Here is a 14,471-nt window from a genome sequence, read left to right as displayed (position 1 = left end):
TTCAGTGGCCAAATAAGGCAGCATCTGCTCTGTTAGGAAAGGCACCTGTCAGAAAAGAAATTCAACTGTGCTGCAAGACCCCTATCTCAGGAGGCCAGCTGCAGACTCCCTGAGAGCAGGGACCATGCTTACTGTATTTAGTAGCACCTCAACTGGCATACAGGAGCCCTTAAAGGATGTTTACTGAGGTAATCGTCATCAGTTAAAAACAAAACACAACGTTTTTCTTTGCCTCCCCCTCACCTCTCTACCTCCCCCTTCCATTTCCAAGCTTTCACTTATACTAGAGGGATATGTTCTTCTTTCTTCCAGGAAGATTCCACTGTGGACAGAAGAGTTTGGCTTTAGGGCTAGAACACTCCAAACAATTTTTTTTTTTTTTTTTTTTTGCGGTACGCGGGCCTCTCCCTGTTGTGGCCTCTCCCATTGCGGAGCACAGGCTCCGGACGCGCAGGCTCAGCGGCCATGGCTCACGGGCCCAGCCGCTCCGCGGCATGTGGGATCTTCCCGGACCGGGGCACGAACCCATGTCCCCTGCATCGGCAGATGGACTCTCAACCACTGCGCCACCAGGGAAGCCCTAATCTTTTTTTTTTTTTAAAGCAGAATACATCTGGGAAACATATCTATGTGGGCTTGAGTCCTTAAATGGCTTTGTCCTGGTTCGAGGCCATCTCATGCCTTGCTCCTTGGGCCTAAGTGGTGGGGGAATGAAGCAGAAATCCTTAGAGCTTGGATGGATTTGGAAATGGCCCCTTTGTCTACAATCATGGAAGCCCAGAGGAGGCTACCAAAGTGGCTTTGCCCCACTTTTGGTGTGGAAGCTGACCCCCGACCTCCACTCAGACACATGGGTAAGCCTGTCCTCCTCTTGCTCAGCTCACAAAAGAATCCATGTTCTGTGAGCCGGGATGTTAGGGAAGAGTGTGATACAACAAAAAGATGGACTTTGGAGTCAAAGAGGCCACGGTTTGAGTCTTGTCTTTGCGACTTACTGTCTCACAAGCTGTGAGACTTTGAGCAAGTATTTTTTCTTCTTGAGTTTGAAATTCTCATTGGCAAATGGGAAAAATAATACCTCCCAGGGTTATTGGGAAAAATAAATCCCATGACATAACTTACGTAAAACACCTTGCAAAGTGTCTGCTGGATATTTAAACACAGGAGGGAGAAGAGATGTCTGGGGAGAAAGAATTTGCCTGTATTTCTCCAGATATATTCAAGTGAGCATTTTTATAGTGGGATGACATGAACTGTGTGACCCTGTGTCCGTCTTCTTACCTCCTGACCCTCAGTTTTCCCTCAAAAGAGACTTCCCTCAGAAGGAGAGACTCCTAGAGTTTAAGGTTAAATGTCAGAGTGTGTCACTGTCTGTAACAGGATACAGATTTATTACCTTGTTTCCAAGATGCCTTCAACTGTAAAATGCACAACTGGCTAAAAAACAGCTTTGAGAGAGAGAGAGAGAGAAAACGCAACCTCATTAGCGGACCCATCCATTTTAAGACATATTCTGATTTCAGAATCATTAAAACGGGAACAAGTGTATGTCTTACAATGGAAGAAATTCATAATAATAATGCTGGCTCCCATTTATAAAGCATCTGCTGGGCGCCAGGTGCTACCTAAGCTGTTTTACTAAGTCCCTGGCTTGTCATAGTCACCCAGTGAGGCAGACGTTATTCCCATTTCATGTTAGGAAACAGAATACGGAGGGGTCAAGTCACTTTCCCAAGGCCACAAAACCAGGAAATAGGGCTTGGAAGGCAGGTCTTCTTAATTCCAAAATGCTTTCCTCTTTCAGTAGGTTGTTCTCCAGGCTGAAGTGTCAAAGAGATGAGTTCTGTCCAGAGGAATGGTTTGTGAATGTGGTACTTTGAATATATCCTGAATCTTTGCAAGGTGACCAGGAAGGGCAGAGGTAACATAAATAGAGTTGTAATCTAATCAGTCTCCAAATACTGGACCTTGGAGGTAAGATGGTAACTGGAGAGTGAGGATTGCTCAGAATCCAAATAGAGGGAAGCCAAGAAATGAGACCGAGTCAAGGTCAAGGAGGGGCCCTGACCAGACACCAGGCTTATTCCAGGCCCATGGACACTACAGCAAGCTTTCATCCCAGATGCCGTTCTTCCTCAAGGTCATCCTATGTCTTCGACTTTGACTCTTTACTAAAGAAGTAGACACCTTTGGAGAAGAATCCAGTTTTTCCCAAAACCTTTCTTAAAGAGGGAGAAATGTGCTGATCGATGGTCATGAGCTAGCTAGCAGTCATTTAGCACTGGGACAAGTTATAAATTAACAAGCTGGGTTGTTGGTGAGTTAGTCCAAGTTAGTTCCCCTGTGCCTGATTATGGGATTGACTATTTTGCTCTACAAAGCTGTGGATATGGCCCTTCCTCTGATATGACCTCAGGGCAGACCCTCTAAGGAGCATGCCCTGACCCCTGACTCCTGACCAGAAGACTCCTGGGCTATCTGCCTGTCTGTCTGTCTAGCTATTGTGTTTGCGGGGAGACAGCTAAACCCACAGCAGTGGATTCCCAAAATAGCACAGCTTTTTGGAAGGGTGGCAGCAGGGATATGGACGTACCTGGGGTGGGGCCCGGCAGGATGGGGTTGGGGGTTGCCTGAAGCATCAGGGATTGCATAAGAGATGCCCCTGTTGACCTGACCGGAACAAACTCATAGTGAAGCTGCCAGAGGAGAAATGTGCTTCTTGGTCTTGACTGAAGGCTCTTTGGACAGTGGCCGAGACAGCACCCAGGATGGGGGGTCACCGAGTCTCCACGTGGACGTCAACAGGGCTGAAGGTCACAGTTGCAGGGTGTTGGCTGCTGTTGCTGTTTGGGCCCAGGGCAGAAGGGGAGGCTGGCTTGGGGACCTTGGGCTCCAGCTCCCGTCTTGTCCTCATTTTCCTGTAATGAGATACACACGCATGGCTGAGCCTTCCCCCTCATATGCCTTGGGGAACGAGCTCTGTGACTACAGCTCCAGTGATGAAATTAATATAGATCATCGTTAAATCATGTTGCTTAATTGCCAATCACAGAAGCTTACAACTGGAAGGGATCTTAGACATCAGGTAGTCTGACCCTTCAGTTTCTTTGTTTAACCTAGGTTGGATACTTAATTTTATTTTTTTTCCTATTAACAAATGAGTAAAGTAGCAGATAGGTGGCTATTTTGAAGGCAAAATGAAGCTATTACGTTTTTTTTCTGTTCAAAGTTGTAACGTGAAGCCTCATTATGCTTGCTAAGTTTATTGCTGGAAATATTGAAGAACTTTTTACACAGTTGAGAAGAGAATGGACTTCAAACATATATCCTGGCTTTCATCTCATATGCCATAAAATTCAATAACTAACAACAATCATTCACTATAATGTCTACATGAAATTTCATCTTGTTGACCTATCGTGCTTCTTTTTTCAAAATTTCAAATCCTCAGAAAAGTTACACAAATAGTACAACTAATACCTGAATACCCTTCACTAAACAATCGACAAACTGTTAACAATTTGCCACATTTGCTTTCTTCCTTTTACTTGCCCCATTTACACACACACACAGACACACACACACAGTTTTTTAAAACATCATGAACCATTTGTGAGTTAGTTGCAGACATCATGCCACTTCAACACTAAATACTCCTAAGAACAAGGGCACTCTGCAACGTAACATAACACAATTATCACGCTTTAAGAACCTGCCATTGTTGTTGTTGTTGAATTAAAATTTCTGCCTATTCTTTTCTTTGCTTTTTGGCTGCATTGGGTCTTCGTTGTGGCGCGCAGGCTTTCTCCAGTTGCGGCGAGTGGGGGCTGCTCTTCATTGTGGTGCGTGGGCTTCTCATTGCAGTGGCTTCTCTTGTTGCGGAGCACGGGCTCTAGGCGCACGGGCTTCAGTAGTTGTGGCGCACGGGCTTAGTTGCCCCGCAGCATGTGGGATCTTCCTGGACCAGGGCTTGAAACCATGTCCCCTGCACCGGCAGGCGGATTCTTAACCGCTGCGCCACCAGAGAAGTCCCCCTATCCTTTTCTTTTATTGAAGTATAGTTGATTTACAATGTTGTGTTAATTTCTCGTGTACAGCAAAGTGATTCAGTTACATATATATATATATATTTTTTCATATTGTTTTCCATTATAGGTTGTTATAAGATATTGAATATAGTTCCCTGTGCTATACAGTAGGACCTTGTTGTTTATCTATTTTGTTTGTATCTGCTAATCCCAAACTCCTAATTTATCCCTCTCCCCCAACCCCTGCCTTTTCCCTTTGGTAACCATAAATTTGTTTTCTATGTCTGTGAGTCTGTTTTGTAAATAAGCTCATTTGTATCATATTTTAGATTCCATATATAAGTAATATCATGATATTTGTCTTTCTCTGTCTGACTTACTTCACTTGGTATGATGATCTCTAGGTCCATCCACGTTGCTGCAAATGGCATTATTTCATTCTTTCTTATAGCTGAGTAGTATTCCATTGTGTATACATACCACATCTTCTTTATCCGTTCATCTGTCAGTGGACATTTAGGTTGCTTCCATGTCTCAGCTATTGTAAGTAGTGTTGCTATGAACACTGGCGTGCAAGTATCTTTTTGAATTATAGTTTTCTCCATATATGCCCAGGAGTGGAATTGCTAGATCACATGGTAACTCTATTTTAAGTTTTTTAAGGAACCTCCACACTGTTTTCCATAGTGGCTGTACCAACTTACATTCCCACCAACAGTGGAGGAGGGTTCCCTGTTCTCCACACTCTCTCCGGCATTTATTATTTGTAGACTTATTTTTTTAACTTTTTTTTTTTTTTTTGCGGTACCCAGGCCTCTCACTGTTGTGGCCTCTCCCGTTGCGGAGCATAGGCTCCGGACGCACAGGCTCAACAGCCATGGCTCACGGGCCCAGCCACTCCGCAGCATGTGGGATCTTCCCGGACCGGGGCACGAACCCGTGTCCCCTGCATTGGCAGGCGGACTCTCAACCACTGCGCCACCAGGGAAGCCCTAACTTTTTTTTTAACTGATTTTTTTTTTTTTTTTTGGCTGCATTGGGTCTTTGTTGCTGCATGCAGGCTTTCTCTAGTTGCGGCGAGCAGGGGCTACTCTTCATCGAGGTGCGCAGGCTTCTCATTGCGGTGGCTTCTCTTATTGCAGAGCATGGGCTCTAAGTGTGTGGGCTTCAGTAGTTGCAGCACACGGGCTCAGTAGTTGCAGCACGTGGGCGCAGAGTGCACGGGCTTCAGTAGTTGCAGCTCTCGGGCTCTAGAGCACAGGCTCAGTAGTTGTGGCACATGGGCTTAGTTGCCCCACAGCTTGTTGGATCTTCCCGGACCAGGGATCGAACCCGTGTCCCTTGCATTGGCAGGTGGATTCTTAACCACTGGACCACCAAGGAAGTCCAGTAGACTTTTAAATTATGGCCATTCTGACCAGTGTGAGGACATACCTCACTGTAGTTTTGATTTGCATTTCTCTAATATTTAGCAATGTTGAGCATCTTTTCATGTGTCTATTGTCCATTTCTTTGGAGAAATGTCTATTTAGAGACACTTCCATTTTAAAGATGATAAAATCAAAGCACAGAGAGGCTAAATAACTTGCCTGCTTTTGACAGACCAAAGACTGAACCCAGGTTTCTCAATTCCCAGCCCACGTATCATTGTACACAGGATGGGGTGAGTAGAGTCTCCAGCCAAATTTCAACCTAGAAAAGGGGTTTAGAGCTCCAGCAATGATGGAGAGGAATGGCGGGTAGAACTTGCGGTCTGATGCCACTTCCTGGTTTGAAATAGACCCAAACTGTAACAGCCCAAAGATTTTTTAAAATAACATATGAAATGTTATTATTGTTATTATATGTGTACTGGTGGGAGTATTTTCTCTGAAACGAGATGAACTGGGTTTGAATCCCAACTCTGCCAATTAGGGCTGAGTGAATTCAGGCATGTTACTTAATCTTCCTGTGCCTGTTTCACACCTATAAAATTGGGGATATAGAAGCACCCACTTTGTGGTGCTGTTATGAAGACCTAATGAGTTAATACATGTCAAGAGCTTAGAACCGTGCCCAGCACATAGTAAGAGATCAATATATGTTAGCTACCCTTATAAATGCATTAATATTATTATAAAAACAATGCAGAAATAAAGAAGCACACCACTTGACCTTGCAAAAACCAACCAACCAACTAACCTACTAGCAATCCCATCATGCAGACATACTGGTTGTTAACACCTTGTGGTATATCATTTGAACTTTTCCTGGGTGCATGTGCGTAACCCATGTGCATGATCATAATGTACATACTGCTTTAGGGACTTCCCTGGTGGTCCAGTGGTTAAGAATCCACCTTCCAATGCAGGGGACGCAGGTTAGATCCCTTGTAGGGGAACTAAGATCCCATATGCTGCAGGGTACTTAAGCCCACACACCACAACTACTGAGCCTACGCACCCTTGAGCCTGTGCGCCACAACTAGAGAGAAGCTGCACACCGCAACGAAGAGCCACTAGCCACAACGAAAGATCCCATCTGCCACAACTAAGACCTGACGTAGCCAAAAAATAAATTAATTTTAAAAAAATGACGTACATACTGCTTTGTAAATTTTGACAATATGTTGTAAACAACTTTCCTCATCAATTTATACATTTATACAATATTTTTAATGGCTTCCAGGTCTTCTAGGATGTAATTGAATTTAGTCTTTTAAGTTTGATTTATTCACTGAAAAGAATAATCTTCTAGCAAAGCTGTGACTACAGGTGATAACACATAAGGTGATAACACAGCAGTTACTCTTCTTACAATTTATATGATTTTATTTCCTCTTATTTGGTCCCAGAAAGTAAAGTCACAGGTATGTGCATTTCAGAATTTGTCACCTCAAATACTCATGTGGTCCACACAATACAACCTAGCAGAGGGCTCTCCAGAAGAGGATTGAAACACTCCTCTCTTATTTGTAAATTACATATAAGAGTTTACTACACAGCTCAAGGTTATTATCATTGTCATTATATTATTATATTTTAAAAATATTTCTCCAAATACAAAAATATATGGTCACTGTGAAGTTCTTCCAGTAGAACAGACAGCAAAAAAGGACCCACTAAGGGTTAGAGCGTTTGATGATGGACTCATAGATACTGCTGTGCACATAATAGGCACCCACAAACATTACTTCCCATTCATTCTGGCATCACTGAAGGGACCAGACAGTTCCAAAGCCCAGGGCATCCCATACCTGTTGTACATCTTCAGCAAGATCAGAACCACGGTGAAGATGATGATGACAACCACCACAATGGCGGCAACGATGGCTCCCGAACCTACGAGGAAGAGAGGAGTGGGGATGGCTAACGTGCAAACTGAAATGCAAGGAAGGATTCGGAGGCTGGGAGGAAGACACAACACCTGGCATCCTCACTGGGTCAAGGAGAGGAGAGAACGTGAAATCCTGGCATACTCACTGCTGACCCCAGGACAGAGTCACATCTAGAGTGGCAGTGTACCTCTGCCTCCAATGGGACTTGGAGGGCCATATCCTCAGCACCTGCCCTGCCAAAATCCTGCCTTAGGCTAAGCCCTGCTCTTATCATCCCCAAGATAGCCTTGAACTACTTTTGTGAAATAAAACATCCTTCCTTCTTTCAGATGATATAAAAGTAATATGTGGTTTTTGTAGATAATTTTTTTTTCCTACAGGACACACATGGGCAACAACAATAGCCCTGTGCCCTGTGTAGATAATTTTGAAAATAGACATACAAGCCAAAGAGGAGGGGAAGATGAAGACCTCATTACCCCAAGAGCCACTGATAGTCTACATACGTATACATTCGCCAATGTGATCATGTTTTTGCATATATGCATATTTATCTATCATCTTTTAGAATAATTTATTAATCCTATGTCTGAAAATCCATCTTAAGAAAATATTCATAAATATGGAAAAATATGCACTTGATAAAAATGGAACCATATTCCATATACCGTTTTACAACAAAATACCCTGATCCTTTTGCTATGTAAGTACATATTTCTCTTCATGACTCTTGAAGGCTGTATAGTACTCCACTGTTTGCCTGTGCCATAATTTGTTTACCAATTCTTTATTGAGGATATTTATGTTGCATTCAATTTTACACTATTAAAAACATGGCTATGATGAATGTCCTTGTAGCTTCATATCTCAGATTCTAATTTCAATATCAGCTCCCAGTCCCAAAGTCAAATTCTAATATTAGGTTCAAGATCAACAGCCTTGCCAGAATTGATACAGAAAACATCAAGAATCATAAACAAGCTTCATACTTTAAACCGATCTATTTGATTCTGGGGAATTGATCATAGGGAATAATCCCCAATACAGAAAAAGCTATATGAATGAAAATGTTTATTCCATTATTGATATTCTAAATATGGGAAGGGTTTAATAAGGTATAGCACACTTATCCATGAAATATACTGTAATTAAAATAATAATTACGAAGACTATGGTACATGGAACACTTTCGATGATAGAAAAGTGTGGAATATAGAATATGATATTATATACACATACATACATATACATTATGTTGCAACCATTAAATATGTGCATACAGACATAACATTGAACAAATCATTCGTGGTATGATTCCACGAATACAAAGTTCAAAACCAAGGTAGAATTAATCTATGGTGGTAGAAGTCAGAACAGTGGGTTCCCTTGAGTGGGTGGGGGATAGTGATGGCAAAGGGCACCAGAACTTCTGAAACACAGATGGTGGCCTGATTCTTCATCTGCGGGGCTGGCTACACAGCTGTGTGCACTTTGTGAAAATTCGTCCAGCTGTGCACTTATCATTTGGGCACTTTTTCGAACATATGTAATGCTTTTATAAAAAGTTTACTTAAAAAACAACAACAACTGTGCATTTATTCATAGGAAGAAGGACAGAGGGAAAAAGGGAGGGGGTGGGGAATCCATCGTGGTGTTACTTGTTTTTCTTTCCTTCCTGGGGAGTCCAGCGGGTTTTTCAACCTCGGCTGGATAATTCTCTGTTGTGGGGACTGTCCTGTGCCTTGCAGGGTAGTTACCAGCATCCCTGGCCTGTACTCACTAGATACCAGTAGCACTTCTCCTCCCACACTCCCAGTTGTGACAAGCAAAAATGTCTTCAGACATTGCCAAGTGTCTCCTGGTGGTAGGGTTGCCAGATAAAATACAGAATACCCATTAAATTAGAATATCTGATAAACAATGAATAATTTCAAAATATTGCAAGGTATATCCTTATACTAAAAATCTATTAATTGTTTATCTTTTTTTTTTTTTTTTTGCGGTACGCAGGCCTCTCACTGTTGTGGCCTCTCCTGTTGCAGAGTACAGGCTCCGGACGCGCAGGCTTAGCAGCCATGGCTCACGGGCCCAGCCGCCCCACGGCATGTGGGATCTTCCGGGACCGGGGCACGAACCCGTGTCCCCTGCATCGGCAGGAGGACTCTCAACCACTGCGCCACCAGGGAAGCCAAATTGTTTATCTTAAATTCAAATTTAATTGGTATCCTGTACTTTTATTTGCTAAATCTGGCAACCTTATTTAGGGGGCAAAATTGCCTAGTTGAGAGTCATGACTTTTAGTTAAACGAAAACAGCATTATTCCCATCTTGCTGACAGTGATTCTATCTACCCTGCATTTCACTTCAGAACTGTTTTGAGACATATCTCAGCAGGCCTCTGTAGGTCTCCCCACCCAGCAAGAGCAGGCTAACATGTGGGACCCTGTCCCAAGAGCGACCCTCTCTGGGTCTCCATAGAAGAGCCACATCCTGCCATTAACCCAGCTTCCTGCGAGTACCCCAGCCTGTAGCTGTTTAACACTGTTCCTCACTGCTCCATGTGTGTCGGGAGGCCTATTCCATTCATGGAGGTATGTACCAGGTCGCCTGAGATGACTGAAATGGACCCAAATTTCACCTAATACAGTCAGTTGGTTTTCTGAAGAATGGTCCTCAAATTTTTCCTTCTAGGGACCCCTTGTTCTTGGCAAATGTCTCCCCAGAACTAACTCTTCCTACCTACATTCATTTACTCTTTGGTAAATTGATGGGATGTCTTTGCTTTGCAAAACTAGTACGAAAGTAGCTGCATTTTAAGGTGACTCGTGTAGGGCCATCTTACAAGAGATAGAAATCTCCATCGCCTTCTAAGCCCCCAAACTCCCTAATGAAAATAATAGTAATAGTAATAATAATACTCATTAGGTACTTAGTATGTTTCATTCGCACAGAGGCTATGCTACGTTTTTTACATGGATTATCCCTTCTAGCTTTCACACCTACCTATGTGGCAGCATTGTTAATATTCCCATCTTATAAATGAGGAAATCAGGCCCAGAGCAGTGAAGTCATGTGCTCAGGGTCATGTAGTTGGCAAGTGGTATATTACTGAGACTGAGACCCAGGCAGTGTGTCTCCAGGGCCCACGCTCTTGACCTCGACACCAGGAGCTGACCACAACACCTGTCCCGCCCTCGCTCCCCTGGCCACCAAGCTAAGTTGACCTTACTCTTGTACAGAAAGTCTTCTCCTCTGGTGGTCATGTTCAATGAGAAGAAGGTGGTACTCCCCAAAGGGGTAGCTGTGGTCATCTCGACCTGCTGAGAAGGAAGATGAAATATCATTTAAAACCAGAGTAATCTTTATAACCCCTGTATGATGCCTCTTTTGGTCTTCATCTGGGTGACAGGAGAAAATATTTAAGCATGCAGTTTCTCTCAGCAGCAATTAAAGATAAGGCCTTTTACTATACACTATGGGGAATTAAATATAAGGTCTGACATTTGTAAAGAACTTCATTTTACAAAGCAGTTTCAATTCATTCAACAATATTTATTCAACTCCTCCTAACTATGTTTCACACAGAATGTCTAAATTGATCTTCTAGAAACTGTGAGGGAGGTTATCGTTGCCATTTGACTGATGAAACTGAAGCCCCCAGTGCCATGTGGAGCCCCAAGTTTACCTAGAAGAACTGAACCCCAGGCGTCTACTTCCCACGCTAGTGGGGCTTTGGCCACCCCACAACCGTGCTTGAAATTGTGTTCCTGCTTTCAAAAGTTTTACAATCTAAGGAGGAAAGAATAAAAGCAAATGAAAAAAATTATGGTTACTTGATTATTAAGCAGTCAGTGACATGAGCCATTGGGTTGTGAAGAATGATTTCAAGGAGGAGATCAATTTGAATGGGCCTTGAAGGATGAGTGTGGTCTGGGGATGGGGGTGGAGGAGAGAGAACACAGGTGTGGTTGCGCAAAACCCTCAATGGGAAGAGAGCATCTCCCATGCACAAGGCTGTCTTCACAAATGCCATCTGTCAGCTTCCTTAATGCTCTCAATCATCACATTTTGCTGCTGAGAAACTGAGGCTCAGAGTGGTTGAGTGAATCGACCAAAGTCACACAGCTACGAAGACGTGGAGCTTGGCCCAAAGGCAAACTCCTTGACTCCGGAAGCTCACATTCTGGTGAGAGTGAGAGAGACAGTAGGTTTGACCATAGCATTCTCGGGCTCAAAAAACAATCATCTCCCCGGTACCCACACGTCTATATCTGGCAGCGAAAGCCCTTCACTGGCTGTTTCCACCCTCCATTTCAGCCTCCTTGTTCCTCCTACCAACCTCTGCCAAATTGCTGGGACAACGGGCCACTCCATCCTCCCCCGTCGTTCCTGGTCTTTGCTGTCTCTGGGCTGCGGCCCCAGGCTTTGGCCTCCGAGGTCCCCCAACTCTGCCAGCTCATGATGGAAGCGGGAGTCAGCACCCCTCCAAGTGGGGTCAGGTCATCTGCAGCCAGGCTGGGGGCTCTGGTGGCTATGACCTGTTCCCCTGCCAACCCTCCCAACAAGGGCCTCAGCCTCAGAATGACCCTGTGCGGCCAGGCCCTGCTGATCCACAGGACAGGCTCTGCCTTTACTTTCTCTGCCCTCCTTTAAGTCTCGAGATCCTGCCTAAACTACTGCTCCACCCCCAGCTATGTCTGTCCCCTCCTCCCAAAAACCCAATCCTCAGGACTTTCACAACTCAGGCTTCCTGAAGCACGTGTCTGTGACTCTGATGTCCCCACGCCGGCCAACCTTTCAACCTTTCAGCCTGGCTGGGCTTCCTGTCTCCCGACTACCTTAAACAGACCTGGGTTGCTGGCCATGCTCCATGGCCCGCTCCCCCTCCAAAAGGAACAGAACCTTCCAGACTCAGCCCAGTCACCTTCAGGAAGACTTCCCGCCAGATGGAATTAGCGATGCTGCCCTCCATCCTCCCATAGCAGTGCCCTGCAGAGAAGCACCACCACAGCTCGTGTCTCAGTTGCTGTGTCTGGCAGTCAACTTGCCACGTTCATGGTCAGGCCGTTGAGGTAGAGACTGTTTCTGGTTCTTTTCACTCCTGTCTGGCTCTCCTCACCTTTGCCGGTGGAAGGACTTGAGTGAGTGGCTGAACGTCTCCCAGCTGGGGTTGCTGTTTGTAAAATGAGGTAGCTCTTCCCAAGGGAAATGAGGGATCAAGGTTAAGTATGCAAAGTGCTTTTAAGTGCCCAGTAAATGGTAGCTAGCCCTCAGGATTTTAGTGGGTGTCAGTGAGTACTTGCTGAGCTAATTAGAGACAGGAGCTCAAAACAGGAAAAAAAATTCTTTCTATAAAAATAGGTATGGACCAGGCTTCCCTGGTGGCTCAGTGGTTAAGAATCCACCTGCCAATGCAGGGGACACGGGTTCGAGCCCTGGTCTGGGAAGATCCCACATGCCGTGGAGCAACTAAGCCCGTGTACCACAACTACTGAGCCCACGCGCCACAACTACCAAAGCCCGTGCACCTAGACCCTGCGCTCCGCAACAAGAGAAGACACCGCAATGAGAAGCCTGCGCACCGCAACAAAGAGTAGCCCCCGCTCGCCACAACTAGAGAAAAGCCCGCATGCAGCAATGAAGACCCAATGCGGCCAAAAATAAATAAATAAATTTATTTAAAAAAAAAATAGGTATGGACCAATTTGCGAACATGGAATAAAATTCTTCCCCAGCCCCCGACCCCCACTCCTACTCCTAAGGAGAGGTGGCTGAACCCCTCCCTCAACACACACATATACACACTCCCCATCTCAGCACATAAAGGGTTTTAATATGCATTTGCCCAGACGCTCTGCTTCTATCCCCACCAATATCAAGCTGAGGACACTCACCAGTAACGCTTTCTCACAATTCCTTTTAAACACAAAAAAGAGAGAAAAACAAAAATAAAAACAAAAACATTAAGAAGAGGCAAATAGGTGGCCATTGGTCAAAGGTCATTTAAGGAGAGAGACATGGCATAATCACTAGATAAACTAAACCCTACCATGGACACATCCCCTGTTAAACCAACATGCACAAAGATGACGGAAGCCACCATCCGAGTGTCTGCCACATGCCAAGACCTTGTGCCAGATATTTTTATCCATCCTCTGATTTAATTAGCAAATGCCATGTAAAGTAGGTTTTCCTCTCCCCTTGTTTCAAATGAGGACCCTGAGACTTTCCATGCTCATACAGCCTGGAGGCTGCAGCCTTGGCATATGAACTTGGTTCTGCAAACTTCAAAGACTATATCCTTCCCTCTACACCACCTGCCCCTGGTACACATCGGTGGGGAGGGGGGGAATGAACAGTCACTACAGGAACCCGCACACATGTACTCACAGACACATACTGACCAGTAATGGAGCCGCCTAAGGCCACCAGGACACAGGCTCCTCTGCAGGTCCTTCAGGGTGACCTCCTGGGTGCCAAGTGCCAGGTGTGAATCCTTTTCAGATGGGCCCGGCTACTCTTCTTTCTGAGAGAACAGTGAGTAATCCCAGAGCATATCTTGCCCCATCTAAGGACCGAGGGCTTTAATTACGTCTCTGTTCCTGCCACATCAGAGAAGGTGGGAGGGAGGGTGGTGGAGCGTTGATGGCCAAGGATGTGGGTGTTTTCATGTGTGGGGCCTCTGCAATTCTTGTTAACCAAGTGAGATCCAGCAGGGGATTTCAGTATCAAGTGTGCCCATGACCGGGATCCATGGCCACAGAAAATGGGGGAGCATACAGGGAGGGCGAAGCTAGTTTTCATTGACAGAGGTTAATTTAATAATTAATAATAATAATAATATACTATGTGCCCCAGGCACTGCACTCAGTGATTTATGTGGGAGGTCTCATTTAATCCTCATACCTTTCTGGTTAGGAGGGTGCAGTCACTGTGCCCACTCTACAGATGAGGAAACTGAGACTCAGATCAGAGAAGAAATCAATCTAAGCTCACAAGGCTAATATGTAGCCATGCTAGGATTCAAGCTAGGGTCTGTCTGATTTCACAGCCCCTCCTCCATAAACTCTCACTGGACTGCCTCCCAGTGGATCTGGGGACAAACCTCACAGGCTGTGGCACAGAGA

At 44.8% G+C, this 14,471-nt stretch overlaps 1 protein-coding gene across 7 annotated transcripts in view; it reads right to left on the bottom strand.

Annotated features, from left to right (window-relative positions):
- Window positions 1-2,060: 2,060 nt before the first annotated feature.
- RCAN3 (RCAN family member 3) overlaps window positions 2,061-14,471 on the bottom strand; it is a 109,001-nt gene continuing 96,590 nt past the window's right edge. For 6 of the 7 annotated variants that reach the window (XM_067724501.1, XM_067724445.1, XM_067724435.1 and 3 more), the window contains 3 exons: window positions 10,574-10,664; window positions 7,264-7,348; window positions 2,061-2,918 (listed from right to left, as the gene is read on the bottom strand). In XM_067724501.1, the coding sequence (XP_067580602.1) occupies window positions 2,777-2,918; window positions 7,264-7,348; window positions 10,574-10,664 (318 nt within the window). In that variant the 3' untranslated portion in view covers window positions 2,061-2,776. Of the gene's footprint in view, window positions 2,919-7,263; window positions 7,349-10,573; window positions 10,665-13,748; window positions 13,890-14,471 lie in introns of those variants that run through there. The other variant, XM_067724509.1, reaches the window with a different exon arrangement.

The sequence above is a fragment of the Pseudorca crassidens genome, chromosome 2 (assembly GCF_039906515.1).
Source record: "Pseudorca crassidens isolate mPseCra1 chromosome 2, mPseCra1.hap1, whole genome shotgun sequence".
Classification (NCBI taxonomy): Eukaryota; Metazoa; Chordata; class Mammalia; order Artiodactyla; family Delphinidae; genus Pseudorca; species Pseudorca crassidens.
The sequence above is the reverse complement of the archived record's forward strand: the minus strand, read 5'-3'. Positions and strand labels throughout refer to the sequence as shown.